Source organism: Staurois parvus, unplaced genomic scaffold (assembly GCF_062004578.1).
Source record: "Staurois parvus isolate SC_StPar_1 unplaced genomic scaffold, SC_StPar_1.0 ptg000608l, whole genome shotgun sequence".
Taxonomy (NCBI): Eukaryota; Metazoa; Chordata; class Amphibia; order Anura; family Ranidae; genus Staurois; species Staurois parvus.
This window is the reverse complement of record NW_028318404.1, coordinates 2942282-2965436: the sequence shown is the minus strand read 5'-3', so window position 1 is coordinate 2965436 and position 23155 is coordinate 2942282. Positions and strand designations below refer to the sequence as shown.

At 42.7% G+C, this 23155-nt stretch overlaps 1 protein-coding gene across 8 annotated transcripts in view; it reads right to left on the bottom strand.

The window, feature by feature from the left end:
* IQSEC2 (IQ motif and Sec7 domain ArfGEF 2) overlaps nt 1–23155 on the bottom strand; it is a 367046-nt gene that overhangs the window by 17784 nt on the left and 326107 nt on the right. For all 8 annotated transcript variants that reach the window (XM_089692958.1, XM_089692961.1, XM_089692959.1 and 5 more), the window contains 3 exons: nt 10375–10645; nt 9595–9981; nt 4782–5659 (listed from right to left, as the gene is read on the bottom strand). In XM_089692958.1, the coding sequence (XP_089549084.1) occupies nt 4782–5659; nt 9595–9981; nt 10375–10645 (1536 nt within the window). The remainder of the gene's footprint in view (nt 1–4781; nt 5660–9594; nt 9982–10374; nt 10646–23155) is intronic.

Below are 23155 nucleotides of genomic sequence, written 5' to 3'. Positions count from 1 at the left end.
TATATTAATGATCTCCTAGATCAGGGGTCTGCAACTTTTAAGACATAAAGAGCCACTTGGACCCGTTTCCGAAGGGAAAAAAAAGACTGGGAGCCACAAAACCATTGCAACATTTAAAACAAATCCGACACTGCATATATTGTTTCTTACCTTAATGCTATATACAGGATCGTGCAGTTAGCTTCATCGCCCATATAGTAATTCATCCCCCATAGTAATTCATCCCCCCTATAGTAATTCATCCCCCATATAGTAATTCATCCTCCATAGTAATTCATCCCCCATAGTAATTCATCCCCCATATAGTAATTCATCCCCCATATAGTAATTCATCCCCCATATAGTAATTCATCCCCCATATAGTAATTCATCCCCCATATAGTAATTCATCCTCCATAGTGTAATTCATCCTCCATATAGTAATTCATCCCCCATATAGTAATTCATCCTCCATAGTAATTCATCCCCCATAGTAATTAATCCTCCATATAATAATTCATCCCCCATAGTAATTCATCCCCCCTATAGTAATTAATTCCCCATATTGTCTCAATTCACTTACCTTTGCTCCGCGCGTTCCTCTCGCTGTGTTCCCGCGCTGTGTTCCGGTCTTCAGGGCGGACTGTGAGAGGAGTTCGTCACGCTGCCCCGCCTACATCCTGGCTGCCCCGACTACATCCTGACAGCTAATGTTCCACGCTCCGTGGGCCGGATTAAAAGAGTCCTGACTTTTGAGGCGGCCGCCCGAGAGGAGGGAGGGGAGCGGGCGCCCGGCACACAGAAGAGCCGCATGTGGCTTGCGATCCGCGGCTTGCCGACCACTGAAACCCTATTGCCTTTCACCTGGTGGGCAGTGTGCTTCGGAGCCGCAGCAAAGATGAAAAAGAGCCGCATGCGGCTCTGGAGCCGCGGGTTGCCGACACCCGTCCTAGATTGTAAACTCCAAGGATCAGGCCCTCCTAACCCTCTTGAATTGAACTGCATTGTTACTGTATTGCTCCCGTTATATTGTAAAGCGCTGAGCAAACTGTTGGCGCTATATAAATCCTGTATAATAATAATTTGTACATCAAGGATATTAAAGCAGAACTCCAGAATTTTTTCACAATCTACCCTTGCAGAAGGGCACACTCATTTAGTCTAGGGGTACAGGGATCAGGAGTAATACTCACCTTACTCCTGTCTAATTGTGGAGACTTTCTTTCAATACCTGACAAAACAGGAAGTTAGAAGAAATCTCTACAAAGTGAGGGCAATTCCTGTCTTAGAGAAAGAGTAAGTCATCGAAAGAGTACCTCTATATTTATGTCCTGGGGAAAACTGTAAAATCCCAGTGTTTTCTTTTTCAATGACAACAGCCAACAAGAGACAGATGATAAATATCCCTAGTAAGGTACAGATAAAACCCCCCCCAAAAAACCCCTAAAAAAAACCCAAACATGACAGGCGTTCTAAACCTTCCCTGCTCTAGACAAAACTAAAAAAATATTTTGCTATATGTACAGTTTAGTACATCAAGCCTCTAATGCCTGTTCAAATTAATGAAGTAAAAAAAAAAGAAAAAATCTGTGGCTAAAAGGTATAATATAGTTGCCTTCTACCCAGTTTCCGCCTGGGTCATGTCATGATGCAAAATGGAAAAGCGTCTTCTTCCAAGATTTAGGATACTCCCAGGATTTCACCAGAAGGACTGTGACCACACTATACCCAGTATGGTACCAGTTGAAAGACAATTATAGTTTTTATCTCTTTTTTACAGCAATAATGTACCCAGGTGGGAGACCTGATGTATTAAGCAGACCTTGCATTTTAGTGCAAGGTTCACTTTGGTTTCATGCACACTGCAGTTAAAAAAACAAAATACTTGTTTTACAGGTGTTTGAGGTTTGCCCCTTAGGCATTTATAGGCATATAAAGGCAGAAATCTGATCGCATTCAGGAGAGAAATGCCCAACGTGCCTAAAAATGCCCAATGTGCCTAAATGCGTGTAAATGCTCCTACATGCTAGGTGTGTTTAGCATTTGAGCGTTCTTTCATTTCAAAGGCCAGAATAAATTTGTATTGTATTGTGGAATGAACACCCAAATGCTTCACATGCCTAAACTTCTTTGAAAATGGTTATGCCTCCTACACCAATAGCCGGGTAGTATCCCTGGCTGCTACAAAGGAAGGTACTGCATTAGAGTGCTGGTAAGGAGAAAATAAGGGGGACCTCTGAAGAGACATTGTTTGGGTGATGTGACAGGTTCTCTTTATTGTCTTTTGTAGCTTAACAATCTTTACTGCCATCATGATGAATATATATACTAAATATATCTATTATAGCAAGAAACTGGCCATCATTTGCACTGCTTTGTGAGGCTTAGCCAATGGACTGAAGCAGCACAAATATAAGTGACACCTTCCTCTCCTCTTTTCAGTGAGAAGGATTAGCCAGGTCGCTTGGATCTTTTTCAACAAGCTGGAAAATCTCCATGAATAACTCTGACTTCCCCTACAAATGGCTTGATCCTTGCATTTGGCCTCTGGCCAGGAGTGGGCTCTGCCCACCATGAGAGAGCACAGCAACAACCATATCAAGGTCACTCAATAAGAGCCAAGGTTTTTGGCCCAGTAGTTTTTGTGAGCTTAATGCAATGAAAGTTTGTCACTGATCATTAGAGGTTACTACATCTGACACATTCATCTTTTGGTTTAAAGTGTAACTAAAGGCAAACGTTTTATTTTTTCCATTTTGGATAGCGTAACCCATGTAAGTTTTCTTTTTGCCATCTGTATCCCACTGGGGAGATTTCCCTCGACTTCCTGTCCCATAGCCTAAACAGGAAGCTAGAGGAAATCCCTCCAAAGTGAGGTAGTTCCAGGGTGTCACCAAAATTAGTGCGGAAGTGGAAGATTTGCCCCATCCCAAAAAAAAAAATATATATATATGTTTTGCCGTTAGTTATACTTTAATAAAGAATCCAGTGGCTGTACAACAATCAGACAGATTTCACATTTCATATTTTGTTTGGTTTCTCTGGGTTACTGTACTTTTGGACACAGTCAATGCACCTTAATAAACGTCAGAAAACGCATCCTACTAAACTACATTTAAAGTAGCAGATTGTTATGAAGTTCAAGTATAACAAAACAACTTCAGAGATGTAGTAAGGCACTGGAAAAGCAACATGTTATGTTATCCTTCGGCCTGGGGAAGTAGGTTAAGCATGTTAAATAGAACTATAAAATGTCATATAAAATAATAAGGGGAAGAGCGATTTGACACTTAAATAACTACTCAGTTTAATAAATGACACTATTGGCTTGTATTCCAAGAATCTAGGTCTGGTATTAGGCATTCACACCTAGGAGTATTGCACAAAACCACACTGCATTTAAGCACATTTTGTGCATTTTTTCGTGCTTCACGTATAGGACAAGCCATTCATTTCAATGGACTGTCCTATGTATTGCAAACGCCTCAAAGTAGCTTGTATCTTTTTTTTTTTACGTACTGAGCTTCGTATGGTTTTTTTTTTTTTAATGAATGGCACCAGTAGCATGACATGCAGTTTCCAAATGTGAGATTGTTACACGTTGACGAAATGCCCAGGTGTGAATGGGGCCTTATACAATAAAAGACAGCAGAGTTTGGCATTATATAGGGAATACAATTTAGCTTTGGGTAGAGTAGGGAAAGGTTAAAAGTCCCGAGAGGGTTTTTATGCCCCAATAGAAAGAAAAAACAGGAAGCCAGGAGAAATCGCTTTAAATTTAGGGAATATCCCCTCTTAAAGTATTGTCATTGGACCGTATAGATTTTTGTACAGCAACCTGTGACACGGTTTCTCCAGAGTGTTTTAGGGTTTCATGAACAGTGGCAGAATGATATCACACCTGATGGTGTCTGCATAGTTCTGCCTCCATTTTTCCCACAGACCACCGATGTAAGACATATTCCTCCCAGTAGCCACCAATGTGTAAGTACCTTTCTCACTGACCACCAATGTAAGGGCACACCTCTCTCACTGATTACAAATGTAAGAGAGCATGTGTCACACTGACCACCAATGTAAGAATGCACCTCTGACACTGACCACCAATTTAAAGGAGCGCATCTTCCACTGACCTTCAATGTTTTTACACAGTGATAACATACAGTAGGTAGGTTGAAAAAAGACACAAGTCCATATAGGTCATATAGTTATAGGGAACAGTTCTCCCAATGACCCCCAATGTAAGGGTTCTCCCCTCCTACTAACCAGAAATGGAGTGCCTCTTCCACTGACTGTCAATGAAAGAGCACCTCCTTACTGACCACAAAAGTAAGCAAGCACTCCTCAATGACCTCCAATATTCAGGAACATTACAATTTTAACTCTCCATGTTTCTTTCCTTCATTTCATGTCGTATAGCAGGGAGGTATTAAAAAAATTGCATGCTCAGGTGTCAAATGCATTAAGTATGCCACATTCTTGTATTGTTACTGATCATGTTGTATATATAATGCTTTTGCAGAGGTTTCCAAAGAACTAAAAAATTATTTCCTGTGTGGTAAAAAAGTTAAGAAAGCCTAATATAGTATGTAATTTCACCCAAACATTATGGTTATTGTGTGCTGACAACACATACACTTCAGGGCTGAACTTGCAGAACAACCTCCTAATAAACAGACATTCAACAGACAAACACATGCTCAAGAAAACCCGGTATATACATCCAATTATCCAACCACCACACAGTTTACACAAGCCTTCCATTATTAAGACTTCTGCTGATGGGCGTATTCATCACCTACTTGTTAAAGAGGTTGAGACCGATGCGGTATTGCCTCCTTTGCACCACATCATTGTTGAAAGCAGGAGAGTCCCAGCTGTGCCTAGTTTCCCTCTGGTACGTCTGCTTACAAAGCGTATTAGGGGGCTCCCGGAGACTGTCACGGGAAGAGGAGCCTGAGCTGCAGTTGATGGTTTCATTGGAGTTGGTGGTGCTGTTTAGACTTTCATTGTCACCATCAGAATTCTCCCCAAGTTCCTGTTTACCATGATGCATATGTCGCACCCCTCCCATGCCACCTCCCACAACCCCCACTGAAGTCCCATTATTTCCACCCCCAGAGTCTGACGGAGGAGGCAGAGGTTCCGGATGATAATGGCGATGGGGATGTGGGGAGCGTGCAGGTCCTTTGTGAGGTGCCTGTTTAAGAGTCCCATGTGGGCTGCAGTTCTCTTGTTCGTAAACAACCTGCCTATTTAAAGAGCCTCGGTCTGACCTATCACTTAGGTCCACAGAACTGTCACTAGGAGGCTCAATAGTGAGCAAAGGAAGATGAGCTCCTCTCATACGGAAGTCCCGGCATTCCATGCAGGGCGTGCTTCTCCTACTACCATTCTCTCGGCTATCTTCCCGGGAGGAAGAGGTGGCCCAGTACTCCTGCCGTGAACTAGTTCCTTGTGGAGTGTCCTGATCAGAGCTTGGAGGCCGGTCAAGAGAAAGAGGTGACACGGGTACTCCTTCATCCATATAAAGCGTGACATCACTGAAGGAAGTGGCAGTGCTGTCATGTTGTTCCTTGCTCTCTCCCTTTTCCAAGCTTCCCTTTTCATCTCGAGGATCCGTGCAGTGCATAGATCGGCAGGTTAGGGCATCATCTATGGACTCAGCCAAGGACTTCACCTATGAGAAAGAGTGAGAAAGTCTAAACAGAGCTTACATTGTGTTGAACAGTGTGAGAACTTTTGTTAGTTTGTTTTTATTGCTGTGTCCACATTTTTGAAATTATCCACTACTTCCTGCCTCTCTGGTGACAGGAGTCACAGGGGCATGAAGAGATGGGAAATCTGTCCACCTTTTTTTTTCTTTTTTTTAAATTTAAGCAGAGTGGGTAATGTTGTTGTACTCCTGACTTAGTGATCCCCAGTCTCCTCTTTTTTTTCCCTGCGGTCATGGGGATAAAAAGTGACAATAAACCTATCCAACAGAGTTACCAACAGCAACTGTGCTATTCAAAACTAAATTTTAAAAAAATGGTTCGGTTGGAGTTGGTTTTTTAGGACACCAATTCTTTGTATAAGTCTCCCTGTAAACTGAACTTTCCATTTAGATCTGCTAAATACATTCCAGATACATCAAAACAAAAGGCTTTCAAAGCTTCAGAGCTTGCTTCTTTTAAACAAAAAAACTGCCACAGCCTGAGTAAAAAAGCCAGCATGCTGTGGAGAAGGGTGCCAACATGCTGTGGGGAAGGATCCTTGCACTCTCTGTGGAAACAGTGGTCACTCCAACACCTCTCGCTGGGTCAGGCCTATAACTCTGCCATCAACAAAGCTCCTGTTCTCTTCTAACTGGAGAATACTAAGCAGGGGGTGTGGCCGGCCCTCTACAGAGAGACTGCTGCTTCAAAACAAAGTCCTTCTCTATAGTATGCGGGCAGGAAGCATGGTTTTCTACTCAGGCTGCTTTCTAATGAAAACAAACACCTTGTTTTGATTCATCTGGAGTGTAATTATCAAATTTAAACTAAAAGTTAAAATGGGCTTACATGGGGTGGACTGTTATGGTCAGCAGAGGATCTGTCCAATGATCCCCTGCTGAGCAGAGCAGGCAGATGACAGGTCTGTGTCCGCTCGGTTTAAGCGGAGTGGAGAAGGTCAGTGCCCGCTCTGCTCTATGGGTGGCTGGGTATAAATAGACTGCCTGTCTGTTTACACCCGACTGCCCTCTGATCTGATCCGTCTAGACGAGGAGGGGATGATCCTCCTCTCTCTCTCTTTTTTTTTTTTTTTTTTTTTTTATAGCGGAACAGATTGTATTGGAGGTAGGCAGGTGTAAACAGACAAATCTTATGTTTACAAATGTAGCATAAGATGCCTTACATTTTTAGCTAGCTGTGTCCACCCAGAAAAAAAAAATCTCGTAGATTCCAAAACTGGTAGTCACACCATTCACCATCTACCATATCATATATTTACCATTTCTAGATAGCAAATAACCATATTTCGAATAACAAGAAAAAAAAGATCAAGGAAAAATCTTAATATGTACAGAGCCTTTATTGCCTTATTGATTAAGCCCAGCACAAGGTCTCCTGGTACAATCAGCCTTGACTTAGTGGAAAGATTTATCCAATTAATTTTCCCAAATCAGAAATCAATAAAGCATAGTCTACCAGCATGATGATGTACACAGAGCAGAAATCTCCGTACAAATGGAAACTAATTGGCAGGGGCGGACTGACAACTCATGGGGCCCCCGGGCAATAGGGGATCATGGGGCCCCTGTGTCCCCTGTGCCCAAACTCAAAAAAGCCTATGAAAAAGGTACCAGGGGCATCTCATGGGGCCCCCTACTGCCCTCAGGCAGTGCCTGAGTTTCCAAATGGTCAGTCCGCCCCTGCTAATTGGTTGATGAGCTCTTTGTGTCTACGAAATATTACTCTGGGGAAACAATTTGTGTAACTGGAAGCTACAAAAGAATCATCATAAAAACCCCAAACAATGAACTTATTATTTTTTTTTTATTATTATTATTTGATCCCTTTTTCCGTTTTAGGTTTACTTATTATTTGCTCCCTTTATGTCTGTGAAATATACAATTTATGAGTGATAAATCCAAAAACATATCTGATGATCCTGACAGAAATCTTATAAACTTTAACTGTTTAATTAGCACTGTTTCCAGTGTTATCCCCCCCCAAATCATATTATTAAGACATAGGACAGGAAATGTTTTTTTAATTTAAAGAAAAGGAAAAACAAATCGGAAAACAAAAAATAATGCAGGCACGTCATCTAACGGGACCAGTAAGCTGCAATATACTCAGCTTTTGTTCTTGGGATTAGATGAAATTTAGTTTTATAGATGCTACCTGCAGTTGTACCCAACAGTATTAGCAGATAGTGCGTTGTGTTTACTGCCTTCCCAAGGCATCGTCCCTACGCACAGATTGTTATTCAGTCTGTAAGCTGGCAGTTCAGCAGGACCTTGGCTTATTTCCTGTGAGGACCACGCACACTTTTTGGCACTTGTGGACACAGCAGGGTTTGTGCATATGGGCAGTAGATGGGTAAAGCTGCTCTGTGTAAGTACAAGATTGCAGGCAGCTACTGAAACAGCTTCAAAGAGACCTTACCTGCACTCCCTCTTTTTCCGCAGCTGGTGAGAATACCTGCCACTTCTGGGTACCATGTGATCATTTGCTCTGTGACAGTGCCTGGGACTAGCAGCCAATTACTAGGCCTGATCCCTGTTCATATGACTGCAGGTGTGACAATTCCCCCAGGTTGCCAACTTAGCTGACTTTTATCTGAGGAGCAGCAAGTAGCTCCAAGGCATCGCAGGAAAGATGAGTAAATGGAGGTGCCCTTTGTCCTGCATGGGAAATGTCTACAGGTGCTGAAAAGAGTGCATGGTGTTCACAGCAAATATGACAATGTCAAGACAGATTCTGTTTGAGTGAAAGGCTGTACATTTATCATTGGTGAGCTTCATGTGCTTACCAAAAGTCCAGCTACTATTTAAAGGACACCACCAAGCCCTACTTGCATTTAAACCTGACCTCAGTGTTAATTCGGTAAAATCATGGGGCACAAGTAAATGCTGTGGTTTCCTTTAATCTAAAGCATAGTAGAAAACCCATACTAATAGAAAAAAAAAAATGTTAAAAAAAAAAACGTCACAGACATCAGTGTTTAAAATGCATCGGGACAAAATGGGACTGTGTAGAGGCAGCAATACTGTCATATCTTCAAAAGCAAAAACACAAAAAAAGAGGGTGACTTGGGCAGGGGAGTCACAAAAATGTAGCAGGAGGAAGACAGATGCACGGCTATATAGTGCACTATGACACAGCTAGGAGAAAGGACACACTAGGAATGTATTTTAAAATGGACCCTTCACCCCTATACATCTGAAGCAGTCATTTTTTTGCTGAGCCAATATCCAAACTATTAATCGACTTGGAACCACTGCACAAAATGCACTTGGTATGTCACTATTTCCAAGTAGATTAAAGACCAATAAAGGTAGATTCCCTAGTTCAGTCGAGAAAATAGCTGCCTCCATTGGAAGTTTGTGGTACCCTTAAAGGGTTAAAATAAATATGTTACCTTAGAAATGTAAACAGGGTGGGTGGGGTGGTCAATCAGTCACTGGCTCCTCGTATCTCTCAGGGACTCTGGCAGCAAGATTTCTCCACTTGAGTTAGATGTGTCCAGCTGCCATGGGAATTACAAGGGGCATTCACTCACTCACTCACTCACTCAGCTTACATGACAGAAACATGTAGCATGGACAGTGGTAACGAATGGTGGTGTTGCAGCCAGGCTGGGAAATATGTAGGAATTACTTTACTGACTGAGTCTCTGAGACAAAAAAAGATGCCAATGGTTGATTCAGCCACTAGCATCTCAATATCTGCTTTGAATATACTGACCCTGTAAGTGGTATTTTCTAGGCTGGCTATCGTAATAGTTAAAAAAAAAAAATTGAAAAACTCCACCAATGGTTAAAAGACTTTGATATCCTCTTTATCCATGCCTTTATCCCACTTATTCACTATAAAATTATTTTAACTCCTCCCAAATATAACACACACCCATCTTGTGTCTCACCTGTTTGGAGAAGGAATCCTCCAGTTCTGTGATTTCATTGGAAAACTCCCCTGAGGTGTTGATGGAATCACCGTCAATACCGCTGCAGGAGCCCCCATACAGAAGACCTCGCTCCCCCTGCCCACGACATGCAGCTACCCCTTCGTCCAATGACACCGGTTTGCCCTGGAAATATGGGGCGTTGTGGGTCTTGTCGTACTCCTCAAAGGAGTACTGCATGCGCATGTTGGATAAGATGATCCGACGAGACATGCGGCTCTCAGAAGCAGAGCTACGGAGGCGTTCAAAGTTCTTATTCATGCGATACTGTCTGAACGCAGTCTGGATGGTGCGAGCCGCTCGCCGACTGAGGAAATAGCCCCCATACTTCCTCTCCAGCATCTCCACCTACATCAGGAGACAGGTAGAGTGTGTGTGTAAGACAAGGGTCCAGGAGACACCAAAGAGGACAGAAGGACAGTCTGAAACATGAGGTTAGAGGGAGCAGTAGGGGACAGGATAGAAGCATGGACAGAAATAGCAAGAGCCGCCTTCAAACCTGTCCCTGGGACTAACTGTGCAAAAACACAGTTACAAGTTGTAAAACATTTTATTACAGCTTAGCACTTGGTTGACTCAGTACTAGTAGAAAATATGACTACTTAGTCATAGTGACAGGTTTGAAAACCATGTCTCCAGAAGGACAGGGGAAGAGACAAAAGTTACAGACAAGGACTAAGCCTTGATGTAAGACAGGAGGAAAGTAGAGGACATATAGGAGAACTGGATGTGGATAGGTACCTTTTTGTCCTGGAGGTCTGTTGACAATTCATAGCTGTCAGACAAGGCTTTGGATCTCTTGTTTTCTTCTTCTTCCTGCTTTCGCAAAGCAACACTGGCTGGTTGCAGTCTGGCCCTTTGACTCCACTGGAGGCCAGGGTGTGATATGTGGCGAGTGGGTGATGGCAGGTCGTAATGGTCACTTTTCACCTCTCCACGGTATGGAGGCTGCTGGCCTGGACTGTCAACAATTGTTCCAGATTCACTTCCAAGAGAGTCACCACCTTCAACACTAAAGAGACAAATAAGGGTGATAAGAAAGTGCAAAAAAAATGTCCACAAGTACAAACAGGAGAGAACTCAAACTTAGAAAAGAGACAACACACTTATTAGCCTGAGAGGGCCCAAGCCCAGATGGAGATAGCACAACAGATGATTAAGGAGTCATCCACAATGAATCGGTCCGAGAAAGAGGCAGCATCATTAAAAAAAAAAAAAAAGAAGGCTGGAATACAGGCTGAAGGAGAAGCAGTTATTCCCAATGCAGAGAGCAAAATAGAGAAAACTAAAAATACAGTCAGTGATGGAGAAAAGAAGCCAAAACAGAGAAGTACAACATATGGTCATCCAAACAGGATACAGGCTGGAACAGATACAACATAACATACTGTCAGCTAAAGATCAAAGGCCAAGACAAAAATACTGTATATAGTGCATGTGGACACCTGATCACCACAGCCACACTATGTGGTCCCCACTACAAATTTATGAGTTCAGGGGTTTATAGTCAATGTTACTACATAAAGAGGTTTTAGATAATCATGCTCCTCCAACCTTGTGACAACAGCTTGGGGAAGGCCCTGTTCTGTTCCCCTGTGCACAAAGCCAGCTATAAAAAGACAGTTTGATGACTTTGTTGTGGAGGAACTTGAGTGGCCTACACTGAGCCACAATCCCCTCTGAAAACCTTTGGGATGAACAGGCACACGGATTATGATCTTCTTGTCTATCATCAGTACTTGACTTTAGACATGCTCTCCTAATGGACACAAATCCCCACAAAAACACTTCAAAATCTTGTAGAAATTCTTTCCAGAAGATTGGAGGTTTTTATATCTGCAGTGGAAGGACAACTCATAGTTTTGGAATAGGATGTTCAAAAGGTCATATTGTGTGATGTCAGATGTCCACAAAATTTTGGTAACATAACGTAATACATCATAACGTCATCCAGAGACAGACAGAAGCAATATAACAAAGGCAGACAGAACAGATACAGAAAATGTATGGTCATCTGGCAGAAGTCAAGAGAGAAACAGCATAACATAGACCCCACAGACCCCCAGGGCCTGGTTCCAGGTATAAGCATGCACACTGCATCCCATACATACGAAAAAAAAAAAATCTTTCAGCTATTTGATTAGCCTACACTTCACTCTGCCCAGCAGCATCTATGTCCAGTTTAAAGCAAGGAGGTCATAGAAGATTCAAGGACTTGGCTCAGGCTATACATTTTCAGGGTCATGTCACACTAGTGATTCTGTCTCTGGTGACAACATCAGAAATTGCTAAGACTCCGCTCACCTTCTCCCATGGCGTTGCTCCCTTGGTGCCCGAGCCAAGCTAGTTTTTATTCTGCACAGCTCCGTCACTAGCAAACGCAATTCTGCAGTGGTTTAGCCATTGAGGGAGTTGCTTCCTCTAGGAAAAGTGGCAGCTGCTGGCTGACAGAATCCCCAGCATGACATGGCCCTTAAAGTGATTATATTATCTTATGAACTTTTTTTTTTCTTTAAGAACAGGTAGTACACACCTCATTATAATCTGAAATCGTTAGCAGATATCTCTCTGCTGTTCTTGGCAGGTCGGAACACAATTCTATAGATTAAAACTACAGGAAAAGTCTGATACCTCCAATCAACACTGAAAATATAGCGTTCCATCAGATCTACAGCAAATAAAAACCTGATTCCACAGATCTGTAACAGGCCCCACAAATGTAAACGTATGCTCTCAAAGATGTACAGCAGGGGTCTCCAAACTTTCAAAACAAAGGGCCAGTTTACTGGCTTTCAGACTTTAGGTGGGGCAGACTGTGTCCATTGGGAGTAGAAATGGTCCTGCGTCAAAGGACGTAAACAATGCATCCTTGGTATTATAGGGGAGGAATAGTGCCCCGTAGTTGGTGCCAGTATGAGGAATAGTGCCCCATGGTTGGTGCCAGTGGAAGGAAAAGTGCCCCATGGTTGGGGTTAGTGGGAGGAATAGTGTCCCATCGTTAGTATCAGTGGGAGGACCAGTGCCCAAACGTTGGTGTCAGTGGCAGGAATAGTGCCCATTGTTGATGTCAGTAGCAGGAATTATGCCCATTGTTGGTGTCAGTGGGAAGAATAATGTCTTGTGGAAGGAAAATTGCCACAAGGGCAGGAAAAAGGCAAGCAAAGGGCCGCATTCATCTCCCGGGCTGCAGTTTACACACCACTGATCTACAGAACAGAAGGCCCATTCACAGTATCACAATACAAATTCTGCTGATCCAATCTGTCAGTGCAGCCTTTTTTAAACTTTTCACCCAAGAGGAACAATTGAGACAATTTTCCGGATGAATACTATTGTTTATTGGTAATCAGAGGGGAAAATGCAAAGCTTTGTGGTCAGTGGAAAGAATACCCCCCTTACAGTGATAGAATTCCAGCTAAAAGATCATTAGCCCCGGTTCACACTGGTGGCACCATTCGGGCCACAGTTTAGACACCACTGGTCTACAGTACAGAAGCCCCATGCACCGTGTTACAATACAAATTCTCCTGATCCACTCTGTCAGTGCAGCCTTTTTCAACCTTCTTACCCCAAGGAATCAGAGGGAAAATGCAAAAACTGGCAGTCAGTGGGAAGAATGCCCCCTTACAGTGATAGAATTTCAGCTAAAAGATCATTAGCACTGATGCAACTTGTCATGCAACTTGACAGATCAAAGTCGCACCCTATTTACGGCTATGGAACTGTTCAAATAGGTGCAACACTGAGTAACACCGACTTTGAAAAAGGTTCCTGCACTATTTTTTGCAATTTCATGGGCAACTTGCAGTGACATCTGTGCATGAAGTCACAGATGTGAGCAAGCCGCACATGCAGTCACATCGATTTGCAGCTTTGAAATTGAGCTGAAGTAGCCGCATTTGGTGCGAACCAGGGCTTAGCGTCATGCTGCTGGCGATGTTGGCTCCAGAACTGGGTAGACACCATCAAAAAAAGATTCATCAGCAAATCTCAAGGCACCCCAAGTAAACCTCTGAAGGAACCCCAGGGTTCAACAAACCCTGGCTGAGAATGGCTGGTCTAGAGCAGTGTTTTTCAACCTTTTTTGTGCAAAGGCACACTTTTTTCATGAAAAAAATCACGAGGCACACCACCATTAGAAAATGTTAAAAAAATTTATTGAAAAACTTTTTGACTTGAGGGCCGCAATGGGTTCATACATTGGACCCGGGGGCCGGACCAAGAGTAGATGAATGATGTGTATGTGTCATCCATAGTAAGTATAGTAATATTCCCCCATAGTAAGCATAGTAATTAATCCCCCATATAGTAATTCATCCCCCATAGTAATTCATCCCCCATAGTAATTCATCCCCCATATAGTAATTCATCCCCCATAGTAATTCATCCCCCATAGTAATTCATCCCCCATATAGTAATTCATCCCCCAGTAATTAATCCCCCATATAGTAATTCATCCCCCATAGTAATTCATCCACCATATAGTAATTCATCCCCCATAGTAATTCATCCCCCATAGTAATTAATCCCCCATATAGTAATTCATCCCCCATAGTAATTCAACCCCCATAGTAATTCATCCCCCATATAGTAATTCATCCCCCATAGTAATTAATCCCCCATATAGTAATTCATCCCCCATAGTAATTCATCCTCCATATAGTAATTCATCCCCCATATAGTAATTAATCCCCCATATAGTAATTAATCCCCCATAGTAATTCATCCCCCATATAGTAATTCATCCCCCATAGTAATTCATCCCCCATAGTAATTCATCCCCCATATAGTAATTCATCCCCCATAGTAATTAATCCCCCATATAGTAATTCATCCCCCATAGTAATTCATCCTCCATAGTAATTCATCCCCCATAGTAATTCATCCCCCATATAGTAATTAATCCCCCATAGTAATTCATCCCCCATATAGTAATTCATCCCCCATAGTAATTCATCCCCCATAGTAATTCACCCCCCATAGTAATTCATCCCCCATATAGTAATTCATCCCCCATATAGTAATTCATCCCCCATAGTAATTCATCCCCCATATAGTAATTCATCCCCCATAGTAATTCATCCCCCCTATAGTAATTAATCCCCCATATAGTAATTCATCCCCCATAGTAATTCATCCCCCATATAGTAATTCATCCCCCATAGTAATTCATCCCCCCTATAGTAATTCATCCCCCATATAGTAATTCATCCCCCATAGTAATTCATCCCCCATATTAATTCATCCCCCATATTAAGTCCCCAAGCCCCCCCTGTGTCCCCCACCTTTGCTCCACGCGTTCCTCTCGCCGTTCCGGTGTAGCATGAAAATCTGTCTCCTATAAGGATCTGTCCCCCTCGACGTATCTGCGCATGTGCCAGTTTCAGGCATTAGCAGCCGATCGGCGATCTCCGGCACATGCGCAGATACGTCGAGGGGGACAGATCATCCTGACAGTATCACGCTCCGCGGGCCGGATTAAAAGGTCCGCCGGGCCGTATACGGCCCGCGGGCCTTAGTTTGCCCATTGCTGTTCTAATGATTGGTCTATTTGTGAGCCGAGGCCACATGTTACGGATGAAATTGCAATTTTTCCCACGGCACACCAGACAATATCTCACGGCACACTAGTGTGCCGCGGCACAGTGGTTGAAAAACGCTGGTCTAGAGTATGGACACCCTTGGTGGGAATGACCTACAGTACAGAAGCAGCTAATCCCACAGACTTATGGATGCATCCTATCAGATACAGCTACAGTGCAGAATACACCTGTCCACAGCAGGTTTGTTTAGGTTTCAAAAATCTAAAATACAGCTATAGCACACATGGTTCAACAGAATTAAAGAAGATTCCCCTTATCCTATAAAAAATGACAAGTACAAACAGGAGAGCACTCAAACTTAGAAAAGAGACACCACAGTTATTAGCCTGAGAGGGCCCAAGCACAGATGGAGATGGAACAACAGATGATTAAGGAGTGCAGTGTTGCACAGTCATCCACAAAGAATTGGGTCCGAGATAGAGGCAGCATCAATTAAAGAAAAAAAAAAAGCATACAGTACAATCCCAAATGATTTACAGAACAATCATCTCTGATCTCATGGATCACAGCAACTATATACAGTACAAAAGATATCCCTCATTCTAAAGATTCACAGAACAGATACATGCAGGAGACACCCCTGATCCTTGAGATCTACAATACAGATTTACAGTACAGGTATACCTGATGACCCTACACAGTGAAGGAAATAAGTATTTGATCCCCTGCTGATTTTGCATGTTTGCCCAGTCACAAAGAAATGATCAGTCTAAAAATCGAATGGTAGGTGTATTGTAACACTGAGAGACAGTATAGCATCAAAAAAATTCAAAAGAAATGCATGCAACAGATTATGCACGGATTTGCATGTTCAGGAGGGAAATAAGTATTTGATCCCCTTCACAAAACATGACTTAGTACTTGGTGGCAAATCCCTTGCTGGTAGTCACAGAGGTGAGACGTTTTCTGTAGTTGGCCACCAGGTTTGCACACATCTCAGGAGGGATTTTGGCCCACTCCTCTTGGCAGATCCTCTGCAAGTCATTAAGGTTTGGTGGCTGATGTTTGGCAACTCGAACTTTCAGCTCCCTCCACAGATTTTTAATTGGATTAAGGTCTGGAGACTGGCTAGGCCACTCCAGGACCTTAATGTGCTTCTTCTTGAGCCACTCCTTTGTTGCCTTGGCTGTGTGTTTTGGGTCATTGTCATGCTGGAACACTAAGGGAAGAAGGTTCTCACCCAAGATTTGATGGTACATTGCCTCGTCCATGTTTGACAGTTGGGTTTGTGTTCTTAGGGTCATAGGCAGCATTCCTCCTCCTCCAAACATGTGAGCTGAGTTGATGCCAAAGAGCTCGATTTTGGTCTCATCTGACCACACCACTTTCAACCAGGCCTCCTCTGCATCATTCAGATGGTCAGTGGCAAACTTCAGACCGGCCTGGACATGTGCTTTCTTGAGCAGAGGGACCTTGTGGGCACTGCAGGATTTCAATCCTTGTCAGGGAAGTGTGTTACCAATTGTTTTCTTGGTGATTGTGGTTCCAGCTGCCTGGAGATCATTGACAAAGTCCTCACGTGTAGTTCTGGGATGATTCCTCACTGTTCTCATTATCATTGACACTCCATGAGGTGAGATCTTGCATGGTGCACCAGACCTAGGGAGACTGACAGTTGTTTTGTGTTTCTTCCATTTGCGAATGATTGCACCACCTGTTGTCACCTTCTCACCAAGCTGCTTGGCAATAGTTTGGTAGCCCAACCCTGTGTAGGTCTACAATCTTGTCTCTGACATTCTTGGACAGATCTTTGGTCTTTGCCATGGTGGAGAGTTTGGAATCTGATTGTTTGATTGCTCCTGTGGACAGGTGTCTTTTATACAGGTAACAAAATGAGATTAGCAGCACTCCCTTTAAGAGACTGCTTCTAATCTCAGCTTGTTACCTGTATGAAAGACACCTGGTAGCCAGAAATCCTGCTGAATGATAGGGGATCAAATACTTATTTCCCTCATGAACATGCAAATCAGTGCATAATTTGTTAGACATGCATTTCTTTTGAATTTTTTGTTGCTATTCTTTCTCTCACTGTTACAATACACCTACCATTCAATTTTTAGACTGATCATTTCTTTGTGAGTGGGCAAACATTCAAAATCAGCAGGGGATCAAATACTTATTTCCTTCACTGTATAGGGTCATCAGGTATACCTGTACTGTAAATCTGTGTTGTAGATCTCAAGGATCAGGGGTGTCTGCTGCATTTATCTGTTCTGGGAATCTTTAGAATGAGGGATATCTTTGTACTGTATATAGTCTACAGTAAAGATATACAGCACAAACCTCCCCGATCCTAAAGATCTACAACACAGATTTACAGTACAGGTATACCCGATGACCCTATGTATCTACAATAAAGATACACAGCACAGACATCCCCGATCCTAAAGATCTACAATACAAATTTACAGTACAGGTATCCCGAATGACCCTATAGGGTTTACTAAAGCTGTAGAGTGCAAAATCAGGCTCACTTCTGCATAGAAACCAATCAGCTTTCAGGTTTTATTGCTAAAGCTTACCATGCAGATATAAGGATCCTAGGGATCTGCAGTACAGACATACAGGACAGGTATCCCTGACTCTGCTCCTGCTTTATAGTTTCTATGGTACAGATACTTCGCTTTATATGTGATTGTCTTTACGGATAACTCAGATTCCTCATGCCTGCAATAGACACCCTTTACAAACACTAAAAAAACCTTGCAAATCAGCCCCCACTGTAGACACCTACGACACAGACAATCCTGAACCCATGGAGGACATCTCTTAACCCACATATTCACAAGAAAAAAAATCCTGACCCTATGACAGGCAGCCTCTGTGCCCCATCATGTCCATCCAAGAATCTGCCAAGACACTTTATTGAAATGATATTAAATCTGGTACATCCCATGGGCAAACATATAATTTTGTGTTAAATAAGGATGAAGGCACATCCGTGCACCAGATCACAAAAAATGTAATGTTATGTCCCGGCGCTATACAGTTGATGGCAATTCTAAAGCTTATCCAATATCCAAATGTTTATCAATTGAATATAAGGTGTAGGCAGTTCCTTACAAGGAAATTGTGCAAATTGTAATGTGTATGACTATCTTTCAGATACTATACAATCAGATTGCACTGTGCATGACCTTCAAAACCTGCATCAGTCACACCCAGAGTCTTTATGGTACCGACACTTCCCACCTGTACACCATTACTGTACAATGGAGACTAGTCACAGTTAACGGAATGAAAATATTAATTATTATGAAAGCGTGTGTAAGTCGAAGCTCTATAAATCCAGGATGGTGCGTTCATGATGTCTCCATAAGAGACAGAGCCAGTAAACAAGTCGGGAGCGTGTGCTAACAAGTGCTATACATCAGGGACCTAGCGTCTCCTGGAAGTGCAATGTATGTAATTCTGCACTCACATGTACAGTGCAGCCCGGGCGGGGAGACGGAGCCGCTTGTCCCCTCTTTTCTTCTTCATCTTCAGGCGTCATCCACTCCTCACACACATGACATGGCACAGGTGAAGGACAGGTGAGGACACATCCAGCAGGCTGTGCAGGGGGTGAGTCTGCAGTGACTGTTTGTGACGGAAATCCAAAATCCCATCACTATGGAGCTGCAGGCAACACCTAGCTGCACTCCTCCTACCTTTACCATAGTACAGCCTGCTCTGACTCCTATAATTAAGCTTCATTCTGGTCTGGCTGTGCCACAAACACACAAATCCACATCCTTGCAACCCTGACTGTGATCAGAAGAGCTCAAATGTAGAAATTCCTGCAATGTTTGCTGGATGATGCATCATTAGGTGAAAAGAAAAGACAGTACGCTCAGTACACGACATTTTTCAGATTAACAAAAAACTTTCCAACAGCAGTTTAATGGGCTAGTCCATCATGAAGCCTTTTTTCTTTTCTGAAATCTGCTGTATGCTATATATACTACATATATACAGGAAAAACACTACGTACATTTATATTCCAGGAACTAATCAAATAACCTGGGCTTACATCAAACATAAAAGTCAGTATATAGATACTGGAAACAAAGGTATAAAAATCGGTCATAAAACAACAATGTGGTTTCTGATCTTTAACCCCTGTAATCAGCAAAAAGACAATGGCTGTGTAGCTAGCTGGGTGGTCACAATGACAAAATGCTTTCTAGACTCCCTGACATTAGCTCCAGAGGAGCTTACAATCTCATGTCCCCATCACACACACCCCGAGCAAGTTTGGTGAGATGCCAACCTACCAATATGATCTCTCATTGTATAAGGAAACTGGAGAAACCAGAGATAATGTATGCAAACACTGGAAGTATAATAATGATCACAGAGGACACAGAACCCAGAGACGCAAGACAGGACTGCCCCTGTTCTGCCCTATTGGCTATTAAGTAAAAAAAAAAAACCCAAGATCTTATGCATTATAAAACTACGGTAGCTAAAAGTACCCTGTCCTTAAAACCAGCAGCAGGAATGAATTGAAGTGCCGTTATGTACCTTTTAGGCTCCATACACACTGGCTTAAAAAAAACGCCAGTGCTCTTGGCAGAAAAAAAATGCTAATTTTGAGTGGTTTTTGTACTAGCGTTTAGGGGTTTTTAGTGGGTTTTTTTTTTTTGAATGCCCAAAAAACACTCTCAAAAATAAAAAGAAGAGTTTTTCTTTCTGCCTCTAAACACTGAGCTTAAAAAAATGTCTCCAGACTACCTAATGTGAATGGACACATAGGATAACATGAGTTACTTCTACAAGCAAAACGCTAAACTCCTCTAGGAGGAGAGTTTTTTTTAAGCCAGTGTGCATGAAGCCTAAGGCTCCATGTACACGGGACACTTCTGAACGATGGAAAGTGACTGCTGGAAAACGTAGGTTAAAAAACATCTGTTTAGCCGTGTTTGCAAACTGTGTTTATGAGCGTTTGCGTTTAGAAGCGTTTTTTAAAGATAGCCTCAGGAGACCTTCCAAAATGCCCAGAATGCACTGAAGAACAGTAAAAATTAACTATTTCAGACATTTTGAGAGAAATGGAGCAGAAGCAGAGAGAGCAGTATTTCTTGAGATTAGCTGTCTTTTTTTTTGTGGTGTTAGGATGTGTTCCAGCTCATTTCTGTGCAGAAATTATAGCAGCAGTGGCTAACATATTTTCTTTCATGCGAAACCTCAAAGTATGGTGTACCAGGTCCATTTGAGTACCAGGAAAACGCTTTGCTCTTGACAGCATCTGGAAATGGAGGAGTTAAAACAATTTTCCAAACGCAAATGCTTATAAAACGCAGTTAGCCATGTTTACAAGCGTTTCAAACGCTGATAAAATCTACTCCTGAACACAAGTTTTGTGGGTTAAAAAAAACGACTGTAAACTCAACTGCTTGTAAACGATTGTAAACGACATCGTGTACATGGACACATAGGAAAACATTAGGGAGAGTTCAGGGGCTGCTGAAAAAAATGCAGAAAAGCTCCTAAACGTGAGTTTATCAGCTGCAGTGTACATGAGCCTAAAAGTGTTACTGAACCCCGGACCCTGCATTCACTATATCTGGTCTCCCACAGTACACACAACATGGAAATGCTATTATTTTAAATATAAACGGCTCAATACTTATCAGCAGTATATAGCAGTCTTGTGACAAATCAGTGTCAAGCCGAGCACTGGTTAATGCTTGTAGGAGGAGTTTTCAGTCTGCTCTGCCTGCCCTATGAGGCTGCATAACCCCACCCCTCTGTCTGGACAGTGCTGATTGGCCCTGTACTGATCACATGTGCCCTCCCAAAGAAAAAAAAAAAAAAACCTCTCTAATAATGCACTCGAAACTGAGCATGTGCAGAGTGACTCCTAGAGCTGTGTACTGTCAGATGATGTATTGGGGACAGTGGAAGGGGAAGATCAGAGAAGACAGGATCAAACAGCCTTTTTATGCAATGTGGAGGATTAACCCCTTAGGTTCCACAATGACTATAACACGCATGTGTAATTGCATAAACAGACTGATTTTACGACTGTGAGTTTAGTAACACTTTAGCATTCTTTCATGGACACTCTGCAAGCCAAATGTTAGCAAAGCATGTTAAATGTTAGCCTATCAGATCATCTACAGGGCAATCTAAGCCCCTGGCTACAACCTTCATTGTTCTGTAGTAAACCAGAGGGATAAGCACAATTGGTAAAGCTGTGTGCATGACTCCTCTAATACTGCTGATGACCTTTAAAAAATCAAGTACTTACCAGTGGCTGGAGTCCAGTGCAGTTTTCCCGCAGCTGGCTCCTCTCACTGCTGCAGGTCCTTGGTGCCACCACCTTGGATTTGGAAGCCAACTGTGACTTCCTGAGGAACCACAACTGGCTCCCCACTGTACTTGCCCATGAGCGCACAGTCCTGTAGCCTTGTAGGATGTGTGATGTGACCCATGGGGATGCGGGCAGGGGGCAGGCACAAGCAGACAGCAGTCTCAATAGGCAAGAATTGAGGAATGGAAGCTGGTACCTGTCAAAAAGGTACCTGCTCCACATAAAACAAACCAAAAACAAAACGATACACATCCACTAAAAGTGTAAGGGGTGTGGAAGAGGAATAGCGGCACTTTCACTTACTATAACCCCCATTTCTGGTTTTTGCCTTTACAATTTCAGATCCTGGTGGACTACAACTGCTTCCTTATCTGCTCAATTAATGCTATCCATGACTTTAGATCTGTAGTAGAAATTGATCCAGCGTAGCGTTTTGACAGAAGTTGATTTAAAGGGAGGGCCAGACACAAATTGAAATTTGTCCGGTTCAGAGGGGATTTTCGATCTGTCTGTATCCACCTTAAGGCTTTTATTTCACTTTAATGCTGCCTGTGTACCTGCTAGGGAAATTTCCTGTCAGGAAAAAAACAAATATTTTTAGTAGCGAGGGAAAGGATTGGACATTCTGGTTTGTATTGGCATTTGTGCCATCCTGTCCTGGTTGCAATGGCACCCCTCATTCTTGCATAGGGGTCACATGTACAGGAAGTAAGGGAAAATCTCTCTTATGTGGTCACAGACAAAAATAAAAAGCTGACTAATTTTCATTCTTCCTCACTTCACAAATCTGTAAAATAAGAAGTGAGTCAGGAGTTAGACTTTACCCTACAAACGTTTTGCTAAGAGCAGCAGCTTTTCCTTTTCTCAGATACCTGACCTAGGAGAATGCAGCAAGGGAAGTCAGATTCCTGATTTGAATACTTGTTCCAGGTCACTAGATTAGTATGAAATCCATGAAACTAGGTGGCCAGGAATCCAATCGAAAAAAAAAAAGTCTGCCATACACTACTCTATTTTCTCCCATTCATCCTGCTGAACGATCAGGAGAAAAACAGTCAATTCCTTCGCTGACAGCTATTGTATTTAGCAACTGCGGCACCACTGCCTGCCTGAATAAAATGGCGCTGCAGCAGAGCGACCACATCCAATAGGAGATGCTGCTTGCTGGATATATTTGCCACCCAGTGTGACAAAAGTCAATTTCAAAATAGTTTGATCCGGGTGGCAAATTTATCCACAAAGCAGCATCTGTATCTTATCAGATTTGGAGCTTTCAGGACCACCTGTGATTCACATTTTGAGCCGCCTGAGCCGTGTAGGCCTCGAGCCTCAGAGGAGAGTGATATTTTCAGGCTAAAGCTGGTCATACGTTCATTGGAATTTGGCCAGTTCAGCAGGGACCAGACAAACCCCAATCAGTGTGTGGTAGTTCCTTCTCAACAGAAGTCCATTGTCTGATGTTGGAAAATGTTTCTCGATCAGCTACTGCAGCCAATCTAAGGCCTCTTTCAGATGGGGTGAACCTGTCAGCGGATCGGTTTGCTCAGCTGGGGATTTCTCCACTGATTAAGTGGATGACAGGTCTGTGTTAGCTCCTCTGCTGCAGAGCAGGCATAGACAC